This window comes from Neofelis nebulosa, chromosome 3 (genome assembly GCF_028018385.1).
Source record: "Neofelis nebulosa isolate mNeoNeb1 chromosome 3, mNeoNeb1.pri, whole genome shotgun sequence".
Classification (NCBI taxonomy): domain Eukaryota; kingdom Metazoa; phylum Chordata; class Mammalia; order Carnivora; family Felidae; genus Neofelis; species Neofelis nebulosa.
The window spans coordinates 166,404,375-166,426,223 of record NC_080784.1 but is presented as its reverse complement, the minus strand read 5'-3'; the positions used below and the strand labels follow the sequence as shown (position 1 = coordinate 166,426,223).

Genomic DNA, 21,849 nt, shown 5'->3' with positions numbered 1-21,849 from the left:
ATATAGACCAACATTTGTTTTTGTTCTAGAAGTTTTTATACTTTTTGAAGGGCCTAAGTTTGCTTGGATGTTTTTGGAGGTGTCAAGATACATAGGGGACTCCTTTGAAAATTTTTACTTGATAGCTTAGAATTTAAGTTTGTTTTACTGATGAAGTCTCTTGGATCATGAAGGAACTAAAATTTCATTTATGCCCAAGTATTGAATTCCTGAGGGTGGGAAAGAAATTTCCTTCATCAATAAATCAATTCCAAGAATTCAGTATCCAGGGAGTTTATTTATACACTGGTGTATTCTTCTCATTGGTTGAACAATAATTGTTTTCCCTCAGTATTTTTGAAATGTTGATCTCAAATTTGGATTTTTGTCTTTAGGAGTAGAAATATTTTTAAATTTATGGTCCTACCTCTAACACAGATTTCAGAATCATGAAGAAGACGTTGGATTGGGCAAAGGTTTATAGAATTTCATTCAATTCAAAAATAATCTTTTAAAATATTTTAGGCATCATTGTATGGGAGGATGTCTAAGATGATTCAAGTGGAAAGGGAGTTTTCCTTTACACTTTATACCCTATTGGAATTTCTCAATGATATGCTTTTGCTTTTAAGCCTCAAGAATATATAAATGTTTAAAAATGTAACTAAAGAAATGAAATAACACATTCATTATTGTCAGGTCTCCGGCAAGAATATGCAGCCACCACATCTCGGCGCAGTTCTGGTTCATCTTGCAATTCTACAAGACGGGGTACTTTTAGCGATCAGGAACTTGATGCGCAAAGTTTAGATGATGAAGATGACAATATGCATCATGCAGTATACCCTGCTGTTAACAGGTTTTCACCATCACCACGCAATTCACCTCGACCATCACCTAAGCAGTCACCCAGAAATTCACCTCGTTCACGATCTCCTGCTCGGGGAATAGAATATAGTAGAGTGTCCCCACAGCCTATGATTAGCCGCTTACAACAACCTCGCCTTTCACTTCAAGGTCATCCCGCGGATTTACAGACAAGCAATGTTAAAAATGAAGGTAATTAGGATGATTCTGGCAAAGCAGTTGTCCTTAATATTTCGATATGAAAGTAACACAATTTTTTACCAAGGTTTTGTATTTTAGAAAAGTAGATCAAGAATTTAGGTAGTTTACTGTTTTATTACTAGTGCATCAATACAAAACTAAAGGAGAGAGTGAATTTAATTTTACTTGATTATGTTACTACTACTCATGAAGTGGTCCGTATATAGATTTTGATTTAATTAATTTATGGCTCTTTTTAAAGGTTCTCTTCTACTGATTTCTAGGACCTGGGTTAAGTTATTTTTTATAAGACATGTACTTTCTGTTAACTCCTCTAAAATGTAGAATGCTTAAAGAATTTGATTTGTGAATGCCAGTTAATATTTTAATTCTTTATCTAAAAGAATGTTTTGATTTTTTTTCTTTAAATTCTGTTGTCATAGAAAAACTAAGACGCAGTCTTCCAAACCTGTCCCGAACATCTAATACACAAGTTGACTCAGTGAAAAGCAGCAGAAGTGACTCAAATTTCCAAGTGCCAAATGGAGGAATACCTCGCATGCAACCTCAGGCTTCAGCCAGTAAGTATCTTTTATGTGTCAGTTATTTAAAGGAAAATGAAAATTATAGATAGTAATTTTGTGCTGAATAGCTGTTTTAAGCTATCTATACTAAAATGTAGTGATTGTCGCTTGCTATAAGATAATCATAGCTGTATTAAAATTTAAAATTTGCTCCTATAAGATACCCAATTGTATCAGTACTTGTTTCTGTATGAAACTCTAGTCTCTCCAGATTGAAAAAAAAATTTTAATGTTTATTTTTGAGAGAGACAGAGACAGAATGCGAGTGGGTTAGGGGCTGAGAGAGAGGGAGACACAGAATCCGAAGCAGGCTCCAGGCTCCAAGCTGTCAGCACAGAGCCAGACGCGGGGCTCAAACTCACTAACTATGAGATCATGACCTGAGCCAAAGTCAGATGCTTAACTGACTGAGCCACCCAGGATCCCCTCTCCAGAATTTTTAAATGAGCAAAGTCTACCTATTAATTATACAGATATATATTCATTAAAAACCTCGCATTCTGCAGTACTATACATTAAAAATGACAAGATTTCTGTGGGCAATGGTCCTGAAACAGACAACTTAAGCAACTTTCTTAGTAGAACATTTAAAAAAACAAAACAAAACCATAATGATCCTGCAAAAAATACTAGCATAATTAAAAGCATGTTAAATTTTCAATGAATAAAATAAATACAACTGGCAAATCTAGGGGAAAAAAAAGTTGAAATTAACTTGATGAAAAGAAAAGATTGAGTGTGTTGAATGAAGGAGAGACAAAGGTAACATAAACAAAGATCAGAAAGAATCATACAGAAAGAACTTCTAAAACAAAGTAGCCAACTGAGCCAAGTAGTGATGTGGGAATAGATGGATACTGTGTACTTCAGTGTACAAGGTGACTGAAAAGGAATTGAACACTTCCCAAAGAGTATTATCTATTAACTAGAGTAGATACAAACATGTAATCAAACCAATTTTAAACAAACTGTCACAGTTATTTCTATAAATTTAGAAGTGCTCAATATGCACCCCTTGTAACCCATGGCTCGCATCAGTCCTGGGGTCTGATTGACTCAGTTTCTTTGTAGCATATTACATCGCCAGTTGAGATGGTGGCCGTGACGTGTTTCTTCATTTCCTTAAAGCTATGAAGAAGCGCCACAAACACAAGGTTACTGATCATTTATAACTTGTTTATTGGGTAATACAACTTTGGAAACATTCGATTGTTTCTTAATTCCCTTGCATTCTTCCTTGGCTCTGTTGTGTTTAGCTGACTTTGTGTATTTTATGTTAAGCTGCTGTTAACTTGGTGGCTCAAAAAGACCAGGAAAAAATACATTTGAACCCAAATGACTTTTGTGATAACAATGATAAATTTTCCTTGCTTTCAGTTGTATGTGATATTATTTATATTAGAGAGACTCATATTGTGCTGTACCATCCATGCATGATCCTGTTTAATCTTCAGAACAATTCTATGAAGTAGGTACAATTATTAACACATTTTTCAAATTATGAAATTGAAGCTTTGAATAACTTAACCTACAATCATACATACATAGGTGGCAAGTTAGGATTCAAACCCATGTTGATTCTGCTCAGGAACCCAAGTCCACCTGGAGAGGTCTGTCACATCTATGGTTTAGTACTAAGATACAAAAATATCCAGAAATATTATTTCTGGTTTTTTTCTAAGATGAGCCATAAAATTTAAGGCACTGTGGAAAATTGTTGCCTAGAGATTTGTGTACCTCATTTATTTAGCTGGATATATGTAACAACATGTTTTTGAACCAAGTTAAATTTTAAATTTAGAGTTCCAAGTCTTGCAAACTATGTAATTAAGAGTGCCATTATGATACTCATATGGTGTACTCATAAATGGTATAGAAAGTAGGGAATCACAGAAGTTTAAAAATAAAGTTATAATTTGAACTCGAAGCTATCTTGAAATGGTGAATGATAACTTTTGTGCCTTTAAATCTGTAAATTAAGTTCATTTGACCCTTGAAAATACCGTGTTTCTGAGTTTTTTCTCCCTTAGTATATTTTTGCCTGAAAGAATAAGCAATCCACAATGTTAATACAATAGGAAAGAAAATTTTATAGCACTAAGGAGATTAAATAATAAAAATCAGGCATATTATAAGCTGCACATTTACAGCCTATGCACAGATAATCCAAAACATAATTTGTACTTGTGCTTTTATGCTTAGCTTGAAATGAGTTCTGAATTTCTCAATTTTTATATGATTATATCTTCAGACATCTTCCCTGTTCTTTGTTAAAACCAGCTATATCTGTATTCTCTTTATTCCATCATTATCAGTACCAACTTTTTACTCAGGGTTATTTCCTTATGCCCTCACATATGCTCTTTATTTGAACTATTGTAGCACCTCAGAGCTGTATGGAAATGAAAAAGACTCTTGACAAAATTCTAGAAGAAAAAAGAAAAGGTTGAGAATCTATAATAAAATCAATAAAAGGTTGAGAATCATAATAGAGAAATATATGACCATATCTTAAATTTTGTGATAATTACTTGAGTTCTCTAGTAGAATTAGCATTGTGTAATCACCTGCCAATTCCCTAGAAATTTTTTCTGTAGGTGAATTTTTCTTTTTCCCCAGAAATTGATAATTAAGGAAAATATAAAGAGAAATACAATGAGATTCTAATCACTAATTTACTTTTAAGTGGAAAATATGTATGCATTTTCATAGTGGTCTATCTCGGTATTTGAACAGTGTATAAGCAAAAGAGAAAGTAAGAGACAGTCCTTTGTATTTTCAATTGTATATACTTGTTTATTTTTATATTTGTAGCTATAGTGAAGCTTATTTGCAATTAAAATGCCACAAACATTTATTTTAGGGTAAAATCACACTAGTCACAAAAAAAGTTTTGGAAAATGGTAAGTCCGGAATATTATCAAGTTTAAAACTTAATAAAGTTTATTTTATAAAAATATTTTAAGCCTTTTGTTTAAGTTAACATGTTTTACTTCGTAATGTATTATCTATTTTCTTAAAATTTTACATGTATCTTTGATCCATAGAAACGTATGTATGTAACTGTTCTTTTAATTACTATGTGTGTGTGTGTGTGTGTATATATATATATATATATATACACACACACACACACACACATATATATACTGTTTTTATGATAGCCTTTTTATTTTGATATAGAATTATATATAAATATAATAGTAAGTTTTATCTATTTTATACATGAATTAGTATTCTTTATTTTTTGTATAAACCAGTTAGTATAATAGATGTTGCATTTTGTTTTCTTTTAAGTATTTATTTTTCCAGTCCTTAAGTGGTAAAGCTTTGGTTCTTACTTGCTGGTCTGCATGAACCTAACTTTGCAAGGTTGCTATTACTTCCACCTTCGGGACCACTTCTTTTGCCTTGTACTATGCCAATCACTGTTTTTTATATGCTTATTTGCTGTGGCTGCATTATTGTGGATGCTGGCATTCAAAAATAAATATTATGAGAGTTCTAATATATTTTCATTTTTATAGCTGTTACCAATTTCTGACTTTTATATTTGGAAAATGTGAGTAACTTAAAAAGTTTAAGAAAACCAGAGCATTGCAGAGGTCATGGATATATGCCATTTTCTCTGTTTCTCCAGTTAAAGGAAAGATTGTTTGTCAGGGACAGTTTTTCAGAAGACTAGTGCCTTCTTTCTAAGACTACTAGAGGTTCAGTAGAAAATTTAGTTTTCAGAAAGCTATAGGAATATTGGTTCAGAAATAAGAGGAGGGAGAAAAACCCGAGACAATCTGCTTGTTTAAAAAAATTAAAATAATACTCAGACTCTGGTTAGTATTTTTAAATGTTTACTTTCACATGTATTATCTCATTTGAACTTCACAAAAGCCCATTTCTTATTTTTTATAGAGAGGAAGCAGAGATACGTATATATTACATGTGCAATGGCATATAACTAGAAAAGTGCAAAACTACTCCCTCCTTCCAACTCCTCTCTGAGTTTCCTGATTTCCTCCCAATATTTGTTTGCATTACATCATGCTGACCTAACTGCAAATTCTTGGATGACTCTATTGGAGCATAATTGAATTATAAATACTTTGTAGTATTTAGAATTACTTAATTGTAGAATTACTACAAAAGAGTAAGATAACCCAGTGTAATATTTATCCACTTACTTACATTAGTCAAATAGAGGAATAATTTTGCATGGGATACAGAGTATTCCCGCAGAGAAGAGATGTATGGTCAGTATTTTACTCTGGACTTTTCACTGAAGGGGGTGCGGTATCCAGGGTAGTTATCAGCTTATGCATAACCAGACTTTCTGAGGCCCATGGGGAAGGAATCCTCATCCAGATACTGTTTAGAACCAAACACTGAAAGATTCTGCTTGAATTTTACATAATTATGAAACATAAATTCAAAGAAATAAGTCATGAATAACCTGTGTAATGGGCTAATATAAGAATGAGTGACATATTTGTAGATTTTTTTTTTTAATAATAAGGAACATAATGATGAGTCAGTTATATAATAACAAAGAGGTTTTACAAATGTAGTTTTTCTGGCACTTCTGTAAATTTTGATTGAATACATCTGGGATGGGTACCTGGAATCTATTTTTTTAGAAGTGTCTCACCTGACTCTAGGGTATACTCAAGTTTGAGAACCACTAGATTAGGAGGATCTAGAATGCTTAGTTAAGATCTCTGGGTTTTATCCACTCATGTGTTCCTTAGTCATTCAACAGGTATTTGTTGGGTGTATATTATGTTCTAAGCTCTGAGGTTATAAATATAAATGAGACAGCACGTGCCCTTCAGTAGCAGGAAGTGATTGGCAGGAACTTCTGTGGGAACAGAACAAAGGCATTAAACTCAGCAGTGTAAAGAGGTTTTCAGGAAAGATATTGAAGCTATCTCTCAGCTAGCTCAGGAAGAGCTTATGAGACCGCATGAAGAAAAGAAAGACAGGTTTACCCGACAGTACGATTGGTAATGAAGTCTTAAGAATAGCATCCTGATTATAGTGGTTTTGTAGGACTGAAGTGTAGGATGCAAGATGGTTAGTAGATGCAGTGATGTAGGATGGGAGAGATACCTACCAGGGACAGATTGGGAGGTTTTTAATAAGAAATTTGGATTTCATCCTGTAAGTGTAGAGAGCCATGATAGGCTTTTAATCAAGGTTACTACTTCTTAGAAAATCCATTCTGGTAGCAATGTGAAGAATGGATTGAAGTGGAGGAGAGACTAGAAACATTTAGAAGCCTGTTTATTGCATAAACCTGGCAAGAAATGAGTATCTGAACAAAGGCAGTGGTGCAGGAGGTGATAGGATCTGGATGAACTTTAAAAAATGAAGTAGAAGAGATGTAACTTGGTAACACTGAGAAGATGAGAGGTGGGGAGTAAGAGAGGATTGAAGGGTTACTCTAAGAATTTGTAAGCAATAAAAGTTTCAAAACAAACTGTCATTGCAGGGTTAGGGGGAACAGGGGTCATTTTACTTAGCAGTAATTAACATCTTTTATAGTGACTTATGTTTATTTTTTTTTTCAACGTTTTTTATTTATTTTTGGGACAGAGAGAGACAGAGCATGAACGGGGGAGGGGCAGAGAGAGAGGGAGACACAGAATCGGAAACAGGCTCCAGGCTCCGAGCCATCAGCCCAGAGCCTGACGCGGGGCTCGAACTCACGGACCACGAGATCGTGACCTGGCTGAAGTCGGACGCTTAACCGACTGCGCCACCCAGGCGCCCCGACTTATGTTTATTTAGTATTTCATACTTGGAGATTATTTTTAGCATCTCCCCATGTGGCAAAATTATGTTCAATAATAATTAAGTAGAATGAGTTATAATAATAATGGCTGGGGGAAATGCAGGCAATGAAAATATTCTTTTATTGAACTTTATAACTGTTAGTAAATAAATCATAATGTCAGCATTATAATTGAAAAAAGATAACGGGTTAGTATTTTTTAATCATTTCTAAAGGAAAGTATGTTTTTATGTATTAGTCTTTCACAGTAATGAATATTACAGGTTTAGTTTCTATAAATTTGTCAATAACTGATCTTTGTCAGAATTGATCTTGCATATTGAAGCTCAAAGCAACACTACAGTCAGATTTATCAATTTATCATTACTCATTTTGACTGAAGAATAGTCTTCAATTTTTAAACCTGGGAAGGTTCCCCTCCCCTCACCAGGCAACTGTTATACAAATAGGGAAATATGCAACATAATGATAAGCATGGCAGAATTTCATAAAATTCCATTTTATAATACATTTCAGAAATTGTCCTCTTGTCTGTGTCTTAGTTCCTTTGGGGATCAAATCTAATGCCTTCACAGTTAAAATATCTTAAATAATACCCAGTCACATACAATGACAATATTGAAGTAACTCATATTCTGTTTCACTGACTTTATAATCACTGTACCATCATTGTTTGTTTCTAATCTGTCTAAATATAGGAATGTATTATTGTACCACAGGGAGTTGAAGGCACATTCTGTGCTAAGTGAACTTGATTTCAAATCTCTATGAACTTTTTGAAAGAAACATGTAGTTGAATCCACCTGTTTTAAAGAAGACTATATAATTGGGAGTTCTAATTATTTTTCATGTGAAATGCAATATATATTAAAACATAAGTATTAAAATATGCTCATTTAAATCTTACATATATGCTATTAAAAGGCAACAGTAACTGCAGCAAGTGTTTATAACTTAGGCCAACAAACTGTTTTCTTCAGGGAGGAGCATTTTATTACTGACATTGATTATTAATCCTGGGACATGATGATAATAAAAAAAAACAGCTCAAGCTGGGATATTTTTGTTGTTGTTGTTCTGAATTCCTCACAGACCATTCACTCACTCACTGCCTACACTGGAGTGGGGGGTGGGACAGCACTTTCACTGTCCTTCCCTCGATGCACATGCACAAAGTGGAGACCCAAAAAGCCACTGTTCTCTTTCAAAAATAGGATGATGAAGGTCTGAATTAAATGTGTAGGAGACAGTAGAGATGTAAAGGAAGAGACCTACAGAACTGCATGGATGACTAAATGGAAATAAGAAAACTTTGAGCTAGAATGACTTGGAAAATGGTGGCGTATGTTTAACACAAATACAGAGGTTTTTGGAACTGGTCAGTGGAGGAAGACTTTAACCTAAATAATGGTAGCATGAGAGAATGATATTTTTACTGTAGCATCTTTACTTTTCGCGGTGGAGTCTTGCTGATTGGAATTATATAAATATTAAGAGAGAAACCAAGGAAACCGTAAGAATTTTTAAACAGCTAACACACTGAATTCTATTATTTTAGAAGGATTTGGAGACTTTCAATTTAACTACTACACTTTGTCATTTAAAAATAATTTTGTCTTTAGAAGACTGATCAAGTTAAGATTGATAATTCAGATAAAAATTTGGTTTTCTTATTTAAGGGTAATACAAGGCTATGTAGTATCTTAGGAAAATCACTCATTTCCTTCTGTCAGATTTGTAGCAGACAAATTGAGAGTACACTGCCTGATTCCATTTGCAATCTTATTCTTCAAATTCCCATTGGATAGTTTTCATGTTGTGACCCATGAAACTTGAGGGATAAATAAAGTTCATTGGAGTTATCATAGCTATTAATTTAAGTATGACCTTTCCAAAACAAATTATAGATTCTATTTGATGTTAAGCCCTCATTTAAAAAATTTCAGTTGTTGATAGGTATTGTGGATTGCCAGCGTAAATACAGTCGGTGACCTTTTGCCCTTATTTACTCTATTCCAATCCTAGTGGCCTACTTCCTGTTCCTGGGCACACTCTTACCTCAGGTACTCTACCATTGCTTTTCCTTCTATCTGCAGTGCTTCCCCCAGATATCTATATGGCTTGCTTCCTGCCTTCCTTCAGATCTTTGAGCAAATGTCATCTCAGGGAACTCTTTCCTGATCACCCTATTTATGATCACGACTTATATCTCCCATTTCCTCTCTGCCTTCCCTACTTAGTTTTCTCCTTAGCAGCTATCACTATATGACTGTTTGACTCTTTGTTTATTATTTATTTCTCCTTTCCTTTCAGAATGTTCCATGAAAGTAGGAATTTTGTCTTTCTAGTTGGCTATTAAATGAATCTATTGTACCTAAAACAGTACCAGAAATAAACTAGATAATTAAATGTTTGAAGGAATGAAAAACAGCAGTGAATGAATGAGTAAATGAATGACCCTATGAATGATTGAAAGGATATATGAATAAATATGTAAGAATATTCAATGATGATGGCATCCTGTATTTCTGTGGGGTAGATATGAGGTAATTATAAAACTGACTTTTTTTAAGGTTTGAAGAAATTTTTACTAGTCTTCCTGGGAATATTTAAGCTAAATTGGTGTATTATTTAACTACAGCAACATGTGGAGTGCTGTAAATTTGAAATCACATACATTTTTTACTCTTTAAAAATATTTATTCTCAGACAGTAGGGAAACAATAGCTTTTCAGCATTGATAGGGTTAAGCAATAGAGCAAAAGAGAAATTCTCCTTAATTCTCTTTGATGTTATTATCAAGTATTCCCTTATCAACCCAGTGATTGTTTAAATGCTGGCCAGATTTATGGTTGTGGGATATCTCTCTCTCTCTCTCTCTCTCTCTCTCTCTCTCTCTCTGGCATATAAATCCCAGAGGTATATGAAGTCCAACTTTCAAATCAGTAGTGACATTTTAGAACCACTTAAATAGGCGACTATACTGGTAGGTTTGGGACTTTTCAGTTCAGTGAAGCTGTAGTGAGCTTTAACTCTGGATGGCTCTGAGCTGCTACTTTTGAGAGTTTCATTACAGTTAATAGATTAGGAGTTTTGAAGAAAGCTTAGAACTTCTCATTGATCACTTTAAGAAGGAGATGCTTTGACTCTTCCAAACCCATCAATCCCACCAACACACACTGTGCAGCCCCCCTCATATGCCCCTCCCCACCCCACATACATATGTGCACAGACCGGATATGTTGCTACCCAAAGTCTAAAGTATAAATTTGTTTTATTCTACAGCAAGATGATGTTAAATGTGTTAAAGCCACTGGATTTTGACTCCCTTGAGTACCTGCCTGGTTCTGAGTTTTCTTCTCCTTTTTGAGTATGGAGATTACTGTTTTATGTTAGGGCAATTCATCTAACAATAACTGCTTCGCCAAAGTCTGCTTTTTTTGCATTGAACAAGTACTACTTTTATTTTATTCTATACTGTGTGCTTGTGTTCATCACTTTTACTTAATTAGCTTTATATTCTTTGCATCCTGTAGCATGTTTGCCGGTGGTTTGTTTTCTCTTTAATATTTTGATTGGCTTACAGTATTGTAGATTTTCTCATCTATAGGAAACTGTTTCTGAAAGTATGCACTTTGCACTAAGATTTCCATCCCTATTTCTTTCCAACTTAATGCACTAAGCATCACTTTCAGATTCCTCTGCTTCTAGGAGTCTAACATATTTTCACCTTACGGTTTCTGTTCCTTGATAAATTTTCAAGTATGTATTAAAATATTCACGTTTACAGAAGCTATAGCCTTTATCTTGTCCTTTCAGGCAAATATTACAGTTCCTTATTTTTCAACAGCTTCGCAAAGGCTGAAAAATTTGCCTCGTACTTCCCTCAAAGCCAAACAGTTGCTTCAAACTTCATCTACAAAAAGAGGTAACTACGGCCTCTTACTGAGTTTTACATTTCAGCAAATGGTCTAACAGTTAGTTAAATCTCATATCTTTTGGCATACTGAGTCAGTGATGTTTATAGGGCACGTTTTAGTCTTTTTTTTTTTTTTAAATAAACTAATGTGGATTTATTCTCTGTTACTTGGATAAATCCAGAAGAAACTGATTTTCTCCAGAGGTATGTATTGGGTTGCTCTACTGAAAGGAATAAATGATATGTAATATTTTCTATTAGAGAATTTATCATGTTTCTTACCAATCTAAAACTGAAGGTCATTGTTTAACTTAATATAGATGAACTAATAAATGCTTAAAATGAACCAAATGCCAGACATTTTGTGTGTAAATTTCTTTCTTCTGACTTTTGGATATACGTATCTGTAGGGTGAAATGGGAATGCTTTCACATTAGAAGTTGGTAAATGTTAAATCACAAGTTGTTGCAGTGAACTGATAATGTTTGAACTGCTTATGGGAGTAGTAGCTTTTTTCGAACTGAGAGTTAAAGGTTGGACACCAAAGCTATCATATTGGTTTGAAGAGATTATTAGATCTATGGGCAGCTAGAAAGAAGTAGAATTGGAGAAATACCGTGGAATTGCATAGACCAGCAGTAATAAAAATGAACAGAAGCCTCGGAGGAAATGGGTCATAACAGATACAAGCAGTGGGGATAGTATTTCCCCTCTCCAGAACATGTAGATTTCCTGACCGCTTCAAAACTCAATAGATAACAAAGATAGATATATGAGGAGGATAAAGTATTAAAGGACATTATGTGGAAAGAGGAGTTTTGAGATTTGATTTGTTAAAGAAAAAGATTTGGTTAATATGGGTATTGAAGTACTGAAATAGATATTTTAGCAAGTTCATTAGTGTGTAAGTGGTAATCATTTGGATTAAATATGACTTAAGGAAATCATTTTAGATAATAGAATCTGAAGGAAAGAGAATAGTCAAGTGGAAATGTTGGATATATGAATATTTGTGTTTTGAATACCAGAAGTTGATCAGAGCCCTCCAATATAGATGTCTTTTGGTACTGTCAGATATAACCGACTGGATATTATATGTTCTTTTGATAGAAAAGGTGACTTACTAGGAATCATTATAGAAAAGGGTCTTTATAGAAATTATTTGAGGACCTTATGCTTCTTTGTTTTTGAGACTTCTAGATACTTTTGAGTATCACTTCTGGGGCGTGAGAAATAGGTGAAAACAGGAGCATGAAAGGATTGTGGTATCTAAAACAGCACAAATCATTACTATACCATAATAAAACAGAGGGTTTTAATTTTGTATAAATTTTGTTTTATGTCTCTCTAAGCTGCTTTATAATTTTGAGGGGCATCAGGTAGATTTAAATAATTTTCGGTTTTTACTTAAGGAGTTTTTGCTATTTATTAGGTTAATAAGATCAAAACTTCTGGCCAATTTTGTTTCTTTTTTGCTTTTGCTCGTGGAGGTTATGTATTTTTGTGACTCTAAGCCACCAAACTCTCACCCTCTATGATAAGATGGACAGGAAAACCCAATCTCATAATTCCTGGTACCTTTACCTACCTAGTTGACTTAGTAAAGGGAAAGTTTGTATGTGTGTGTGTTGGGTTTTGTTGTTTTGTTTCATTTTTTTAAATCTCTTATTTAACTTAATCCAGACTATATTTTTTGGTTGGTATTATGGCTTTGGGATGATCATTTTATACTACTAGAAATTCTGAATCAATTGAAAAACAGACACAGATATACAATAGGATTTGAAACATTAGGTTAATAGTGCCTAGCTGGCTCAGTTGGTAGAGCATGCAACTCTTGAGTCTTGAGTACAAGCCCCATGAAAAAGAAATTATTAGGTTAATTACTGGAAAAGTTGAATCGGAGAATACCTCCTGGATCCAAGGCCAAGTGGATTTTCTAATTTTTCCTCATACCTAGATTTTGAAAAAGAGGAGTCTGCATTGGACTGTGTGGTATTCTCTATAAGAATAGGGATGTGAGGCAGATGAGATTCAGATACCGTATGTTCATAGGTACCTTTGGTACATTAAACCTGGACTAAAGACACATGGACTAGATAGTAAATTGTCACATAAATCAATTGTTCCATCATGGTGATGAGCCTATAACATCTTCTAGAAAGTTGGTGTACTTATTTTAAGGACTCACAGGATCATGGGAAGAGGGAGAAGGTGGTTCCCTTAACAATTGGAAATATCACTTTGATTTTAATTGCATTTAGTAGTAGCTGGAGTTTGAATATGGGAAGGGAAGTAAAAGTGTATTGCTTGGCACAAGGAGACACGTCATAAACATTTGTTGAATGAACACAGTCATGCCACTAACTCAAGGAAGCCTGGACACATTCCTCCGCATTTTCTTCTTGCAAGGTTTTTTTGTTTGTTTCTTCAGCCTATTTCTCTCTTTGAAGAAAAGAAAAAATCCATTGTGTATTGTTAAGTCTTCATAGGCATGACTGCTTAAACTGCTTTGACAAAGAGATATTATTCATTCCTCCCTGTTGGGAACACAGCGAAGAGGAAATAAAGTAGAGACTTCACCAAGTCAGAAGGAAAAAGTGAAGACTAGTTAGAAAAAGTGAATGTATAGATCAGGACAAATTCATATGTAGAAACGTACTTTAGAAGGAGAGAGGCAACTAAGGACGGAATGTTGGTTGTCCAGCACGGCTTTAATTCACTATATTTTGAATATTTAAGGTGAAATAAACAGTGTTTATAAGAGGCCATATTGATAGGCGTTTAAAATGCTGTTATCAGACTATCTGAAAATGGAGAACCTAGGAATTTTGCCATTAACTTGGATCCAAAATCTAAAATTTCTTATTCCCTTTTCATCAACTCACAAGTATTTATTGAATCTGTATCATAAACAAGATGTACTCATTATATGCTTTTCTTCCCCCCGTCTTTCTCATCCTTCTTTACTTTTTTGTCTATTACAGTTGTAGTCAAAGCCAGCCTCTGCTGTACAGAGTTTTTAGATACAGTTAAAATGATAGGAGTAGCTCCCCTTCCCATGATTTTGCTACATAAAATTGAGAGAATGGGAAGAGAGAGGGTGCAGGGCTCCCTCCAAACATACAAATTCCTGTTAGTCATTTCATGCTATTTTTGGAATGATAATTGAATAGATTTTACTTATATTTAGAGTTGATAAGTTTTTCTGTGATTTTCCAAGATTATATTTTCTTCTTTAGTTATGTCTTGACTACATGTTTCTTTTGCTGAGAAAACCTAGGTCAGAATTTTCTTTTCTCTGAAATTTGTGCCTTTATTTTTCTCATTAAATATTGATTGCATTTTAGAATATTTAAGTTACAGTCTGATTAACCTCATTATATTTTGATTTCTCCTAGCCCCCAAGTTTATAGGTAAGGCAAAAATGCTGCTACCATGAGAGGAAACACTTTTTATAATAGTAAAACTATAACTTAGTGCACTTCTTTACTTTCTAGTTTTTCCTCAGGTTATACATTAACCCTTTTAAAATATTTCTCTCCATATTCTGAGATTATAGAACTTTTTGACTTGTCCTTTCATATACTCTAGTACATTTTTCTAAGAACTTAAGATTAATAAATTTAAAAGGATTTCTAATTTACAAATCTGTTTATTTAAATTTGTGCTATTTTAAAGTATAACTCAAATTCAGAAAACCACATAATATATACAGAGTTTAATGAAGTATTCATAAGGCAACCCCCTTGTGACCACCATTCATACCAGGAGACTCTAACTTGCTGCTTCAGAAACTGCTTCCAAACACAGTCCTCTCTTGACCCACTCCCCCAGAGTAGCCTTTCTTCTGAATTTTTATAGCAATCACTTCCTTACTTCTCTATATGATATTTATCATCCAGTAATGAAACTGTAGTTTTGCATCTTTAATATATGTCTTTTTAAGTTTCTCTTAATTTATAGTTTTCCTCCAACTCTTTACTCCCCCTTGTTAAGTTCATTTGAAGAAGCCGCTAGATCATTTATTTGTCCTAGAGATGTGGATGTAGATACACAGGCTAGATTTTGCTGATATCTTTCCATGTCATTTAGCAGATTTTTCTGTATTTCCCATAAATTGGTAATTGGATTTAGATGCTTAACTGGATTCAGTTTTGCTATTTTAGGGCAAGAGGTGTTGCCCTAAGGTGTTGGTGCTGCTTTAGCCACAGGTGCATAAAGCAAGATCACCTCCTTTTTGTGATATTAGCAGTCATTGATACTTAATGCCGATATCCTTACTTTATTAGGTATTGCAGAATTGGTTTATTTCAATTCTAACATTCCTTTTGTTTTTTTTAATGTATATATAAAGAGAATTTTTTCTTTGGGCAGTAAGAGAGAATCCTAAGCAGGCCCTGCCCTTAGCACAGCAGTATACTTTCATTAGAAAATTCCGAATAAATGCATATTCTTTCTCACTGTTTTACCAGTTACAAAATAAATTGGCAATTTACCATCTTCCAAAGGTGACCAATATTTTTCTTAAATATTTATCATTATGAACTTACAGATTTAAATATTTTTTATGTGTTTTGATTCATTCTGGATATTTTCCCAACTTTGGTTCTTCAAGTTGGCTCTCAAGTCTTTTTTGACACAGCCCTAGTAGTCTTTGATAAATTCTTGCCAACTGGTATGGCACATTTGTAGATGTCCTGCCATAGACCTGTATTTAGTTGTTTTTCTAAAAACTCCTGATTTCCTTTGGTAGGAAATGGTATTTCAAAACCAAAATTTGAGGGGATATATATATTTTTTGTTTGTTTGTTTTTGTTTTTTTAATGTTTATTTTTGAGAGAGAGAGTGCGAGCAGGGGAGGGCCAGAGAGAGAGGGAGACACAATTCAAAGCAGGCTCCGGGCTCTGAGCTGTCTGCACAGAGCCCAGTGAGGGGCTCGAGCTCACAAACCCGTGAAATCATGACCTGAGCTGAAGTCAGACGCTTAACTGACTGAGCCACCCAGGCACCCCCAAAATTTGAGTTTTTAGCTGTACTAATTGCTACTAGCTTGATCATTGTTTCTAGATCTTTTTAGTTACTAGAGCTAATAAATGTATGTGTTTACCTGTGTTTGCATAGTTTTTAAGATTGAATACCTTCATGAGTCCATGCTAATACTTCATATTCAAATTCAGGGCTTAAGGGTAATTACTTAATCTCTTAATTTACATCTGTATCTTTGTCTTGCCCTGAGAATCCTGTCTCTCATCAACACGTAGAATATCATTTATTCATTCATTCATTCATTTTAGAGAGAGAGCCCACAAGCTGGGGAAAAGGGCAGTAAGAGAGAGAGAATCCCAAGCAGGCTCTGCCCTTAGCACAGAGCCCCACACGGGGCTCAGTCCCACTAACCTGGAATCATGAGCTGAGTCAAAGTCAAGAGTTGGATGTTCAACCAACTGAGCCACCCAGGTGCCCCTAGAATATCTTTTACCAATTTGTTTTATCCTACATTATACACAAAATCTGGGGAAAATAGTAGCATAGTACCATACAATATGATTACTGAAAATAGTCTATAAAGCCTTTTGCATATGCTCACTCCTTTTTTTTAAATGGCTACACTGTATAACATTATCAAGTTAAATAGTTATTTGTACTCTTTTATGTATCTCATTTAGTCTTAGCTCTACATTTAAATATATATTTGATGCTTACTGCTAGTCTGTACATTATTGTGCCACCAATCATTTTTCTTGTTTGAAACTCATTCTCTAGTAGATTCCTTAAAAAATTATAGGAACAGTATCCACTCCCTCAGTTTTTGTTGATGAAAGTTTGCCCTTTTTATATTTGAAATTAATGAGCTAGATATGAAATCTTTGGCTCATAATTTCTTTCCTTGAATGTCTTAAATATATTACTCCATTTTTGTCAGGAATAAAAATTTGTTTCTGTTACATCTATTTGTTTGTTTGTTTGTTTGTTTTCTGGATATCCAAAGGATGTTTTCTTCTCCTTTAAAGTTCAGTCATTTATGAGAATAATTCTTAATGTTGGTCATTCTGAGTTGATTTCCCCAGATATGTGGTATATTCTTTCACTATGGAGTTGCGCATATATTTAAATTTCAGACATGGTCTTTGAATTATAGTTTTTAATACTCTTTTCTCTTGCATTGGCTTTCTTTTTTGTGGGCACTCTTGTGGACATATGTCAGATGTTCTTTGCCTGTCCTTTGTATCTGTTGCCTTCTCTTGAATCCTTTTCCATCTTTCTTATTTCTCTTGTTCTATAAAAGTTGCTTTTCATTGTCTATTTCTCTTAAAGTATAACCTATCACATATGGTGACTCTTGTGTTCTTACTGTCTTAGACTTCATTTTGGAATGATTTATGTCCAATTCTTTTCTGAGCTGAAGTCAGACACTCAACCCGCTGAGCCACTCAGGCACCCCGAGATATATTATTTAGAAAAAATTCTCTGAATATTTATCAAGAAGCTAAAAACAGTACATAGTTTACTCAGTTACTCCCATTCTAAAGTGCCTGTTGTAGTTTTTAAACCTCAGAAGACTTAACATTTTTATTAAATGCTTATTAAAAGACAAAAATGAATGTTTTAAAAATACGAATCCTCACATCACCCACCATTTCATTTTAGAGGTGACTTAAATACCGAGGTTAGCATTCTCAGTCATATGTCAGTTTTATAAATAGAGTTCTAATTCTTGCTCTGAGTAGATAACATGCCTTCTTCATCTGATGCTTTGATTTAAGTATCCAGAATTAGTAAAGAGAAATTATAACCTATTGTCATAATTTGGGCAATAGAGCCTAACTTGATCCCTGTGTTTTAGTTAATTTATAAGGATGGCCTAGGAAACTGTCTTGAGTGGCATTGTTGAGTATCTTTCCAGAGAACTCAGTTGCAACAGGTTGAAAGGCACTAATATTCCTTAGATAAGGAAGGCACAGACATAGTATGCCTTACAGTTTGTGTAATATTTTACATTTTACCAACTATTTATATACCTATTGCTCATTTGATTTTCACAGCTAACCTGTGATATTTGCTGAGATTTCTTTGCTGAGCTTTTTTTAATTATTATTATTTTTATTAGATTTACTCGATAAGTATTTCTTTTTGGGGGGAGCAATGCAAGTGTTACTGCATTTTTAATTTTGATTTCTGTAATTCATTACTGTTACTACATACAGTCAATTATTATATGTTAATCTTCTATCCTGTGACTTTACTGAATTCAGTATTTCTAGAAATTGCGTTTTTTTGTATATTCCTTGGGATTTTTGATGTAACAGTCATAAAGAATGTTTCTTTCAAACCTATATGCCTTTTATTTTCTTTCCTTGCTTATTGCACTGGCTAGAACTTGCAGCACTATGAATAAGAGTGGTAAGAGCATATATTTTTGCTTTGTTCCTGATCTTAGAAGGGAAGCAGTCTTTCACCATTAAGTACAGTGGTATTTGTAGATTTTTTGTAAATGCTCTTTATCAAGTTCAAGTTCCCCCATTCCTGTTTTTGTCAGAATTTTTATCATGAATATATATGTGTTGAATTTTGTCAGATGCTTTTTTGCATCAATAGACAGGATCATGTGACTTTCCTTTCGCCTGTTAGTGTGGTGGATTATATTGATTGATTAAACCCCATTTGATCATGGGGTTTGATATATATATATATATACAATTATATTTATATATATCTATCTCACTGAGTATCACTGATACTATATTTCTAGTTTTGTTTTTTCTGGTTTTACGTCTCTTTCTCTGACACCACTCATGCATTGGTGGATGAGGCTTGGGGGCATTTCATTACAGATAGGTGGGAATAGAAGCCCAGGTTTTCTACTCAGTGTTTGTTGGCATCCAAGAGGGAGAAGCCAGGTGGGTGGAGGTCGGAGTTCTGGCTCCCCACTCAGTCTCCACTCACACTGTGATGGAGGTAGTCTTGTTACCACTGAGCAATCATCAGAGTCCTGACTCTCCACTGGACCTCCTCTGACTCCTACCCATGAGGAGAGGAGAGAATATCTGGTTACTATCTTGTCTGACACCTTCCTGGAAAAGGTGTTGTGGCACCTTGTTAAACCTCACAAGAAGGTGGAACCTCACAAGAAGATAGAAGTCGAGATACCTCACCAGCCTTTGCTGATGGGGATGAGAGTAGGCTACAGTTTGTGGTGTTTGGCTGCAGTAGAACAGTTACCATCTAAAAGTTTTCTTTCCCAGTTCTTTGGCTAGAGAGAGTAGGCTTTTATTTTGTCTGTCACATCTGATGGCTTTTCCAGGTTGCCAGCTTTTTCAGCTCCAATCTGGGATATATGAAGCAAAAAGAAAACCCTAGCAACTCATTACCATATCATTCGTCTCATCCCAAAGTCCCAAGGCAATCTTCCTTTTTCCTCTCCACATCACAGTTTTCTTATGGCTGTTCTGTAATATCATGCCCAGGGTTTTAAATTATACTTAAGTGGGAGAAATAGGGAAAAATACATCTATCCCATTTTTCCCAAGTGGAAGTCTGAGATTCACATTTTTAAAAAATTTCAGGAAATAATCATTTCCCTGGTATAACTATTAACAGAAGTTTTGCCAGAGGAAAAGATGCTTTTCACAAAGCCTATTTTCAATATAAGGTTTGGGTAAGACATTCAAAGCATTATAGATGTATTCCAGTGCATACAAGGCTGTCCTGTAGAAATGAAACACTCTTAACTTCATTGTAGCAGTTGCCATTAAGAAGGAAGCCCAGGGGCCCCTGGGTGGCTTGTTTGGTTGGGCGTCCGACTTCGGCTCGGGTCATGATCTCACGGTCCGTGAGTTCGAGCCCCGCGTCGGGCTCTGTGCTGACAGCTCAGAGCCTGGAGCCTGTTTCGGATTCTGTGTCTCCTTCTCTCTCTTCTCCTCCCCTGTTCATGCTCTGTCTCTCTCGGTCTCAAAAAAATAAACGTTAAAAAAAAAAATTAAAAAAAAAAAAAAAGAAGGAAGCCTAGAACTCTTCAGTCAGCCCTCATTTAACAGATTGTCATTCACAGTGTTTTAGTGCATTTTTTTATCTGACCTCCTTGCCATCCTTCCCCAACTGCTCAGACTTTTCCAGAATGCTCTTTGAAACTTATGATCCTCTGAACTTTATTCTTGCTCCTATCTGAAACCTGCATCCCCACCAAAACAAAACCCTGGTTGAAAGACTCCCAACTATGGGAAAAGCTAGGACTAAAGATGGCTTTTATGGAGTTGGTACTAGGGAGCAGGTCTAGGCCCCATCCTTAGGTAGTGACTAGATGAATTAGAGCCTTGGTTACTCAGTAATCCTCCAGGGAAGGCACTGAAACAACTAGTAGAGACTAGTCTAGCAAGGGAGACAAAGGTGGGATTGAAGAGAATGGAACTGAGAAAATGTTTTTCATTTTCTATCTATAGAAAGGGGAATAGTCACTATCTATAGAAAGGGGAATATGGATTATGTAAAGTAAAAAAAAAAAAATCTTCTATGAAGATGATGAAATTTGCTGTTCAGGGGTACTCAAGGCCCTGTGGTCATCTTCAGTTTTCTGCCAGAGGAGACTGTAACAGTTGTTGGGGACCAGGACATGATTGATTCGAGAGACATTCTTCTCAGCTATGCTGTACTGTGGAGTCCCTTTTGGAGTTTTTTTAAAGTCAGCTGTATTCAGATGGAATTTTAAACACAAAATTTGAATTTCAGCAAAAATACACATTCATGTAACCACCAGTATTGTAAAGTTCTAGAACATTTCCATCATCCCCAAAAGTTTCCTTGTACTCCTTCCCAGTCAGTCCTCCCAACCTCAAGCAAATATCTGATCTGCTGTTACCATAAACTATATTTGCCTTTTCTAGAATTTTATATGAATGGAGTCCTTCAGTGTGTACTGTTTTGTGTCTGGCACTTAATTCACTCAGCATAATTTTTAGAGTCATCCTTTGTATCAGCGGTCTACTCCTTTTCATTGCTGGGTAGTATTTTAATGTGTGGATATACCACAATTTGTTTACTCATGCACCTGCTGATGAATATTTGAACTGTGATCAGTTGAGTAGAGTGTTCTGTAGATGTCAAGCCAGTTCATCTTCTGTGTCCTTTCTGATTTTCTATTTGTTTTATCAGTTACCGAGAGAGTTGTGGTGTTGAAATATCTAACCATAGACTTTTTCCCATCTTTCAGTTATATCTGTTTGTTTCATGTGTTTTGTGCATCTGGTTTTGGATATACACAGAATTTTTATGCTGTCATCTGAATCAACTTTAACGTATGAACTCTATCTCTGATGGTAATCTTTTTTTCTGATAGTATAGACATTGCAGCTTTTTCATGATCAATTTGATCTGTTGTTATCTTTGTCCTTTTTCTTATAACTTACATTTTTATGTCTAAAATGTGTTTCTTTTTAGAGAGCATGTTGCTCTTTTCTGTGCATACCAACAACAATCATTACTTTTTCATTGGAGTGATTACTATTCATATTTACTGCAGTTAATTATCAATATGG

General features: G+C 34.7%; 1 protein-coding gene across 2 annotated transcripts in view; it reads left to right on the top strand.

Moving 5' to 3' along the window:
- The window catches only part of SLAIN2 (SLAIN motif family member 2), a 73,147-nt gene that overhangs the window by 43,389 nt on the left and 7,909 nt on the right, over window positions 1–21,849 (top strand). The window contains exons 5-7 of one of the 2 annotated variants that reach the window (XM_058722655.1): window positions 679–1,038; window positions 1,470–1,607; window positions 11,249–11,326. In XM_058722655.1, the coding sequence (XP_058578638.1) occupies window positions 679–1,038; window positions 1,470–1,607; window positions 11,249–11,326 (576 nt within the window). The remainder of the gene's footprint in view (window positions 1–678; window positions 1,039–1,469; window positions 1,608–11,248; window positions 11,327–21,849) is intronic. The other variant, XM_058722656.1, reaches the window with a different exon arrangement.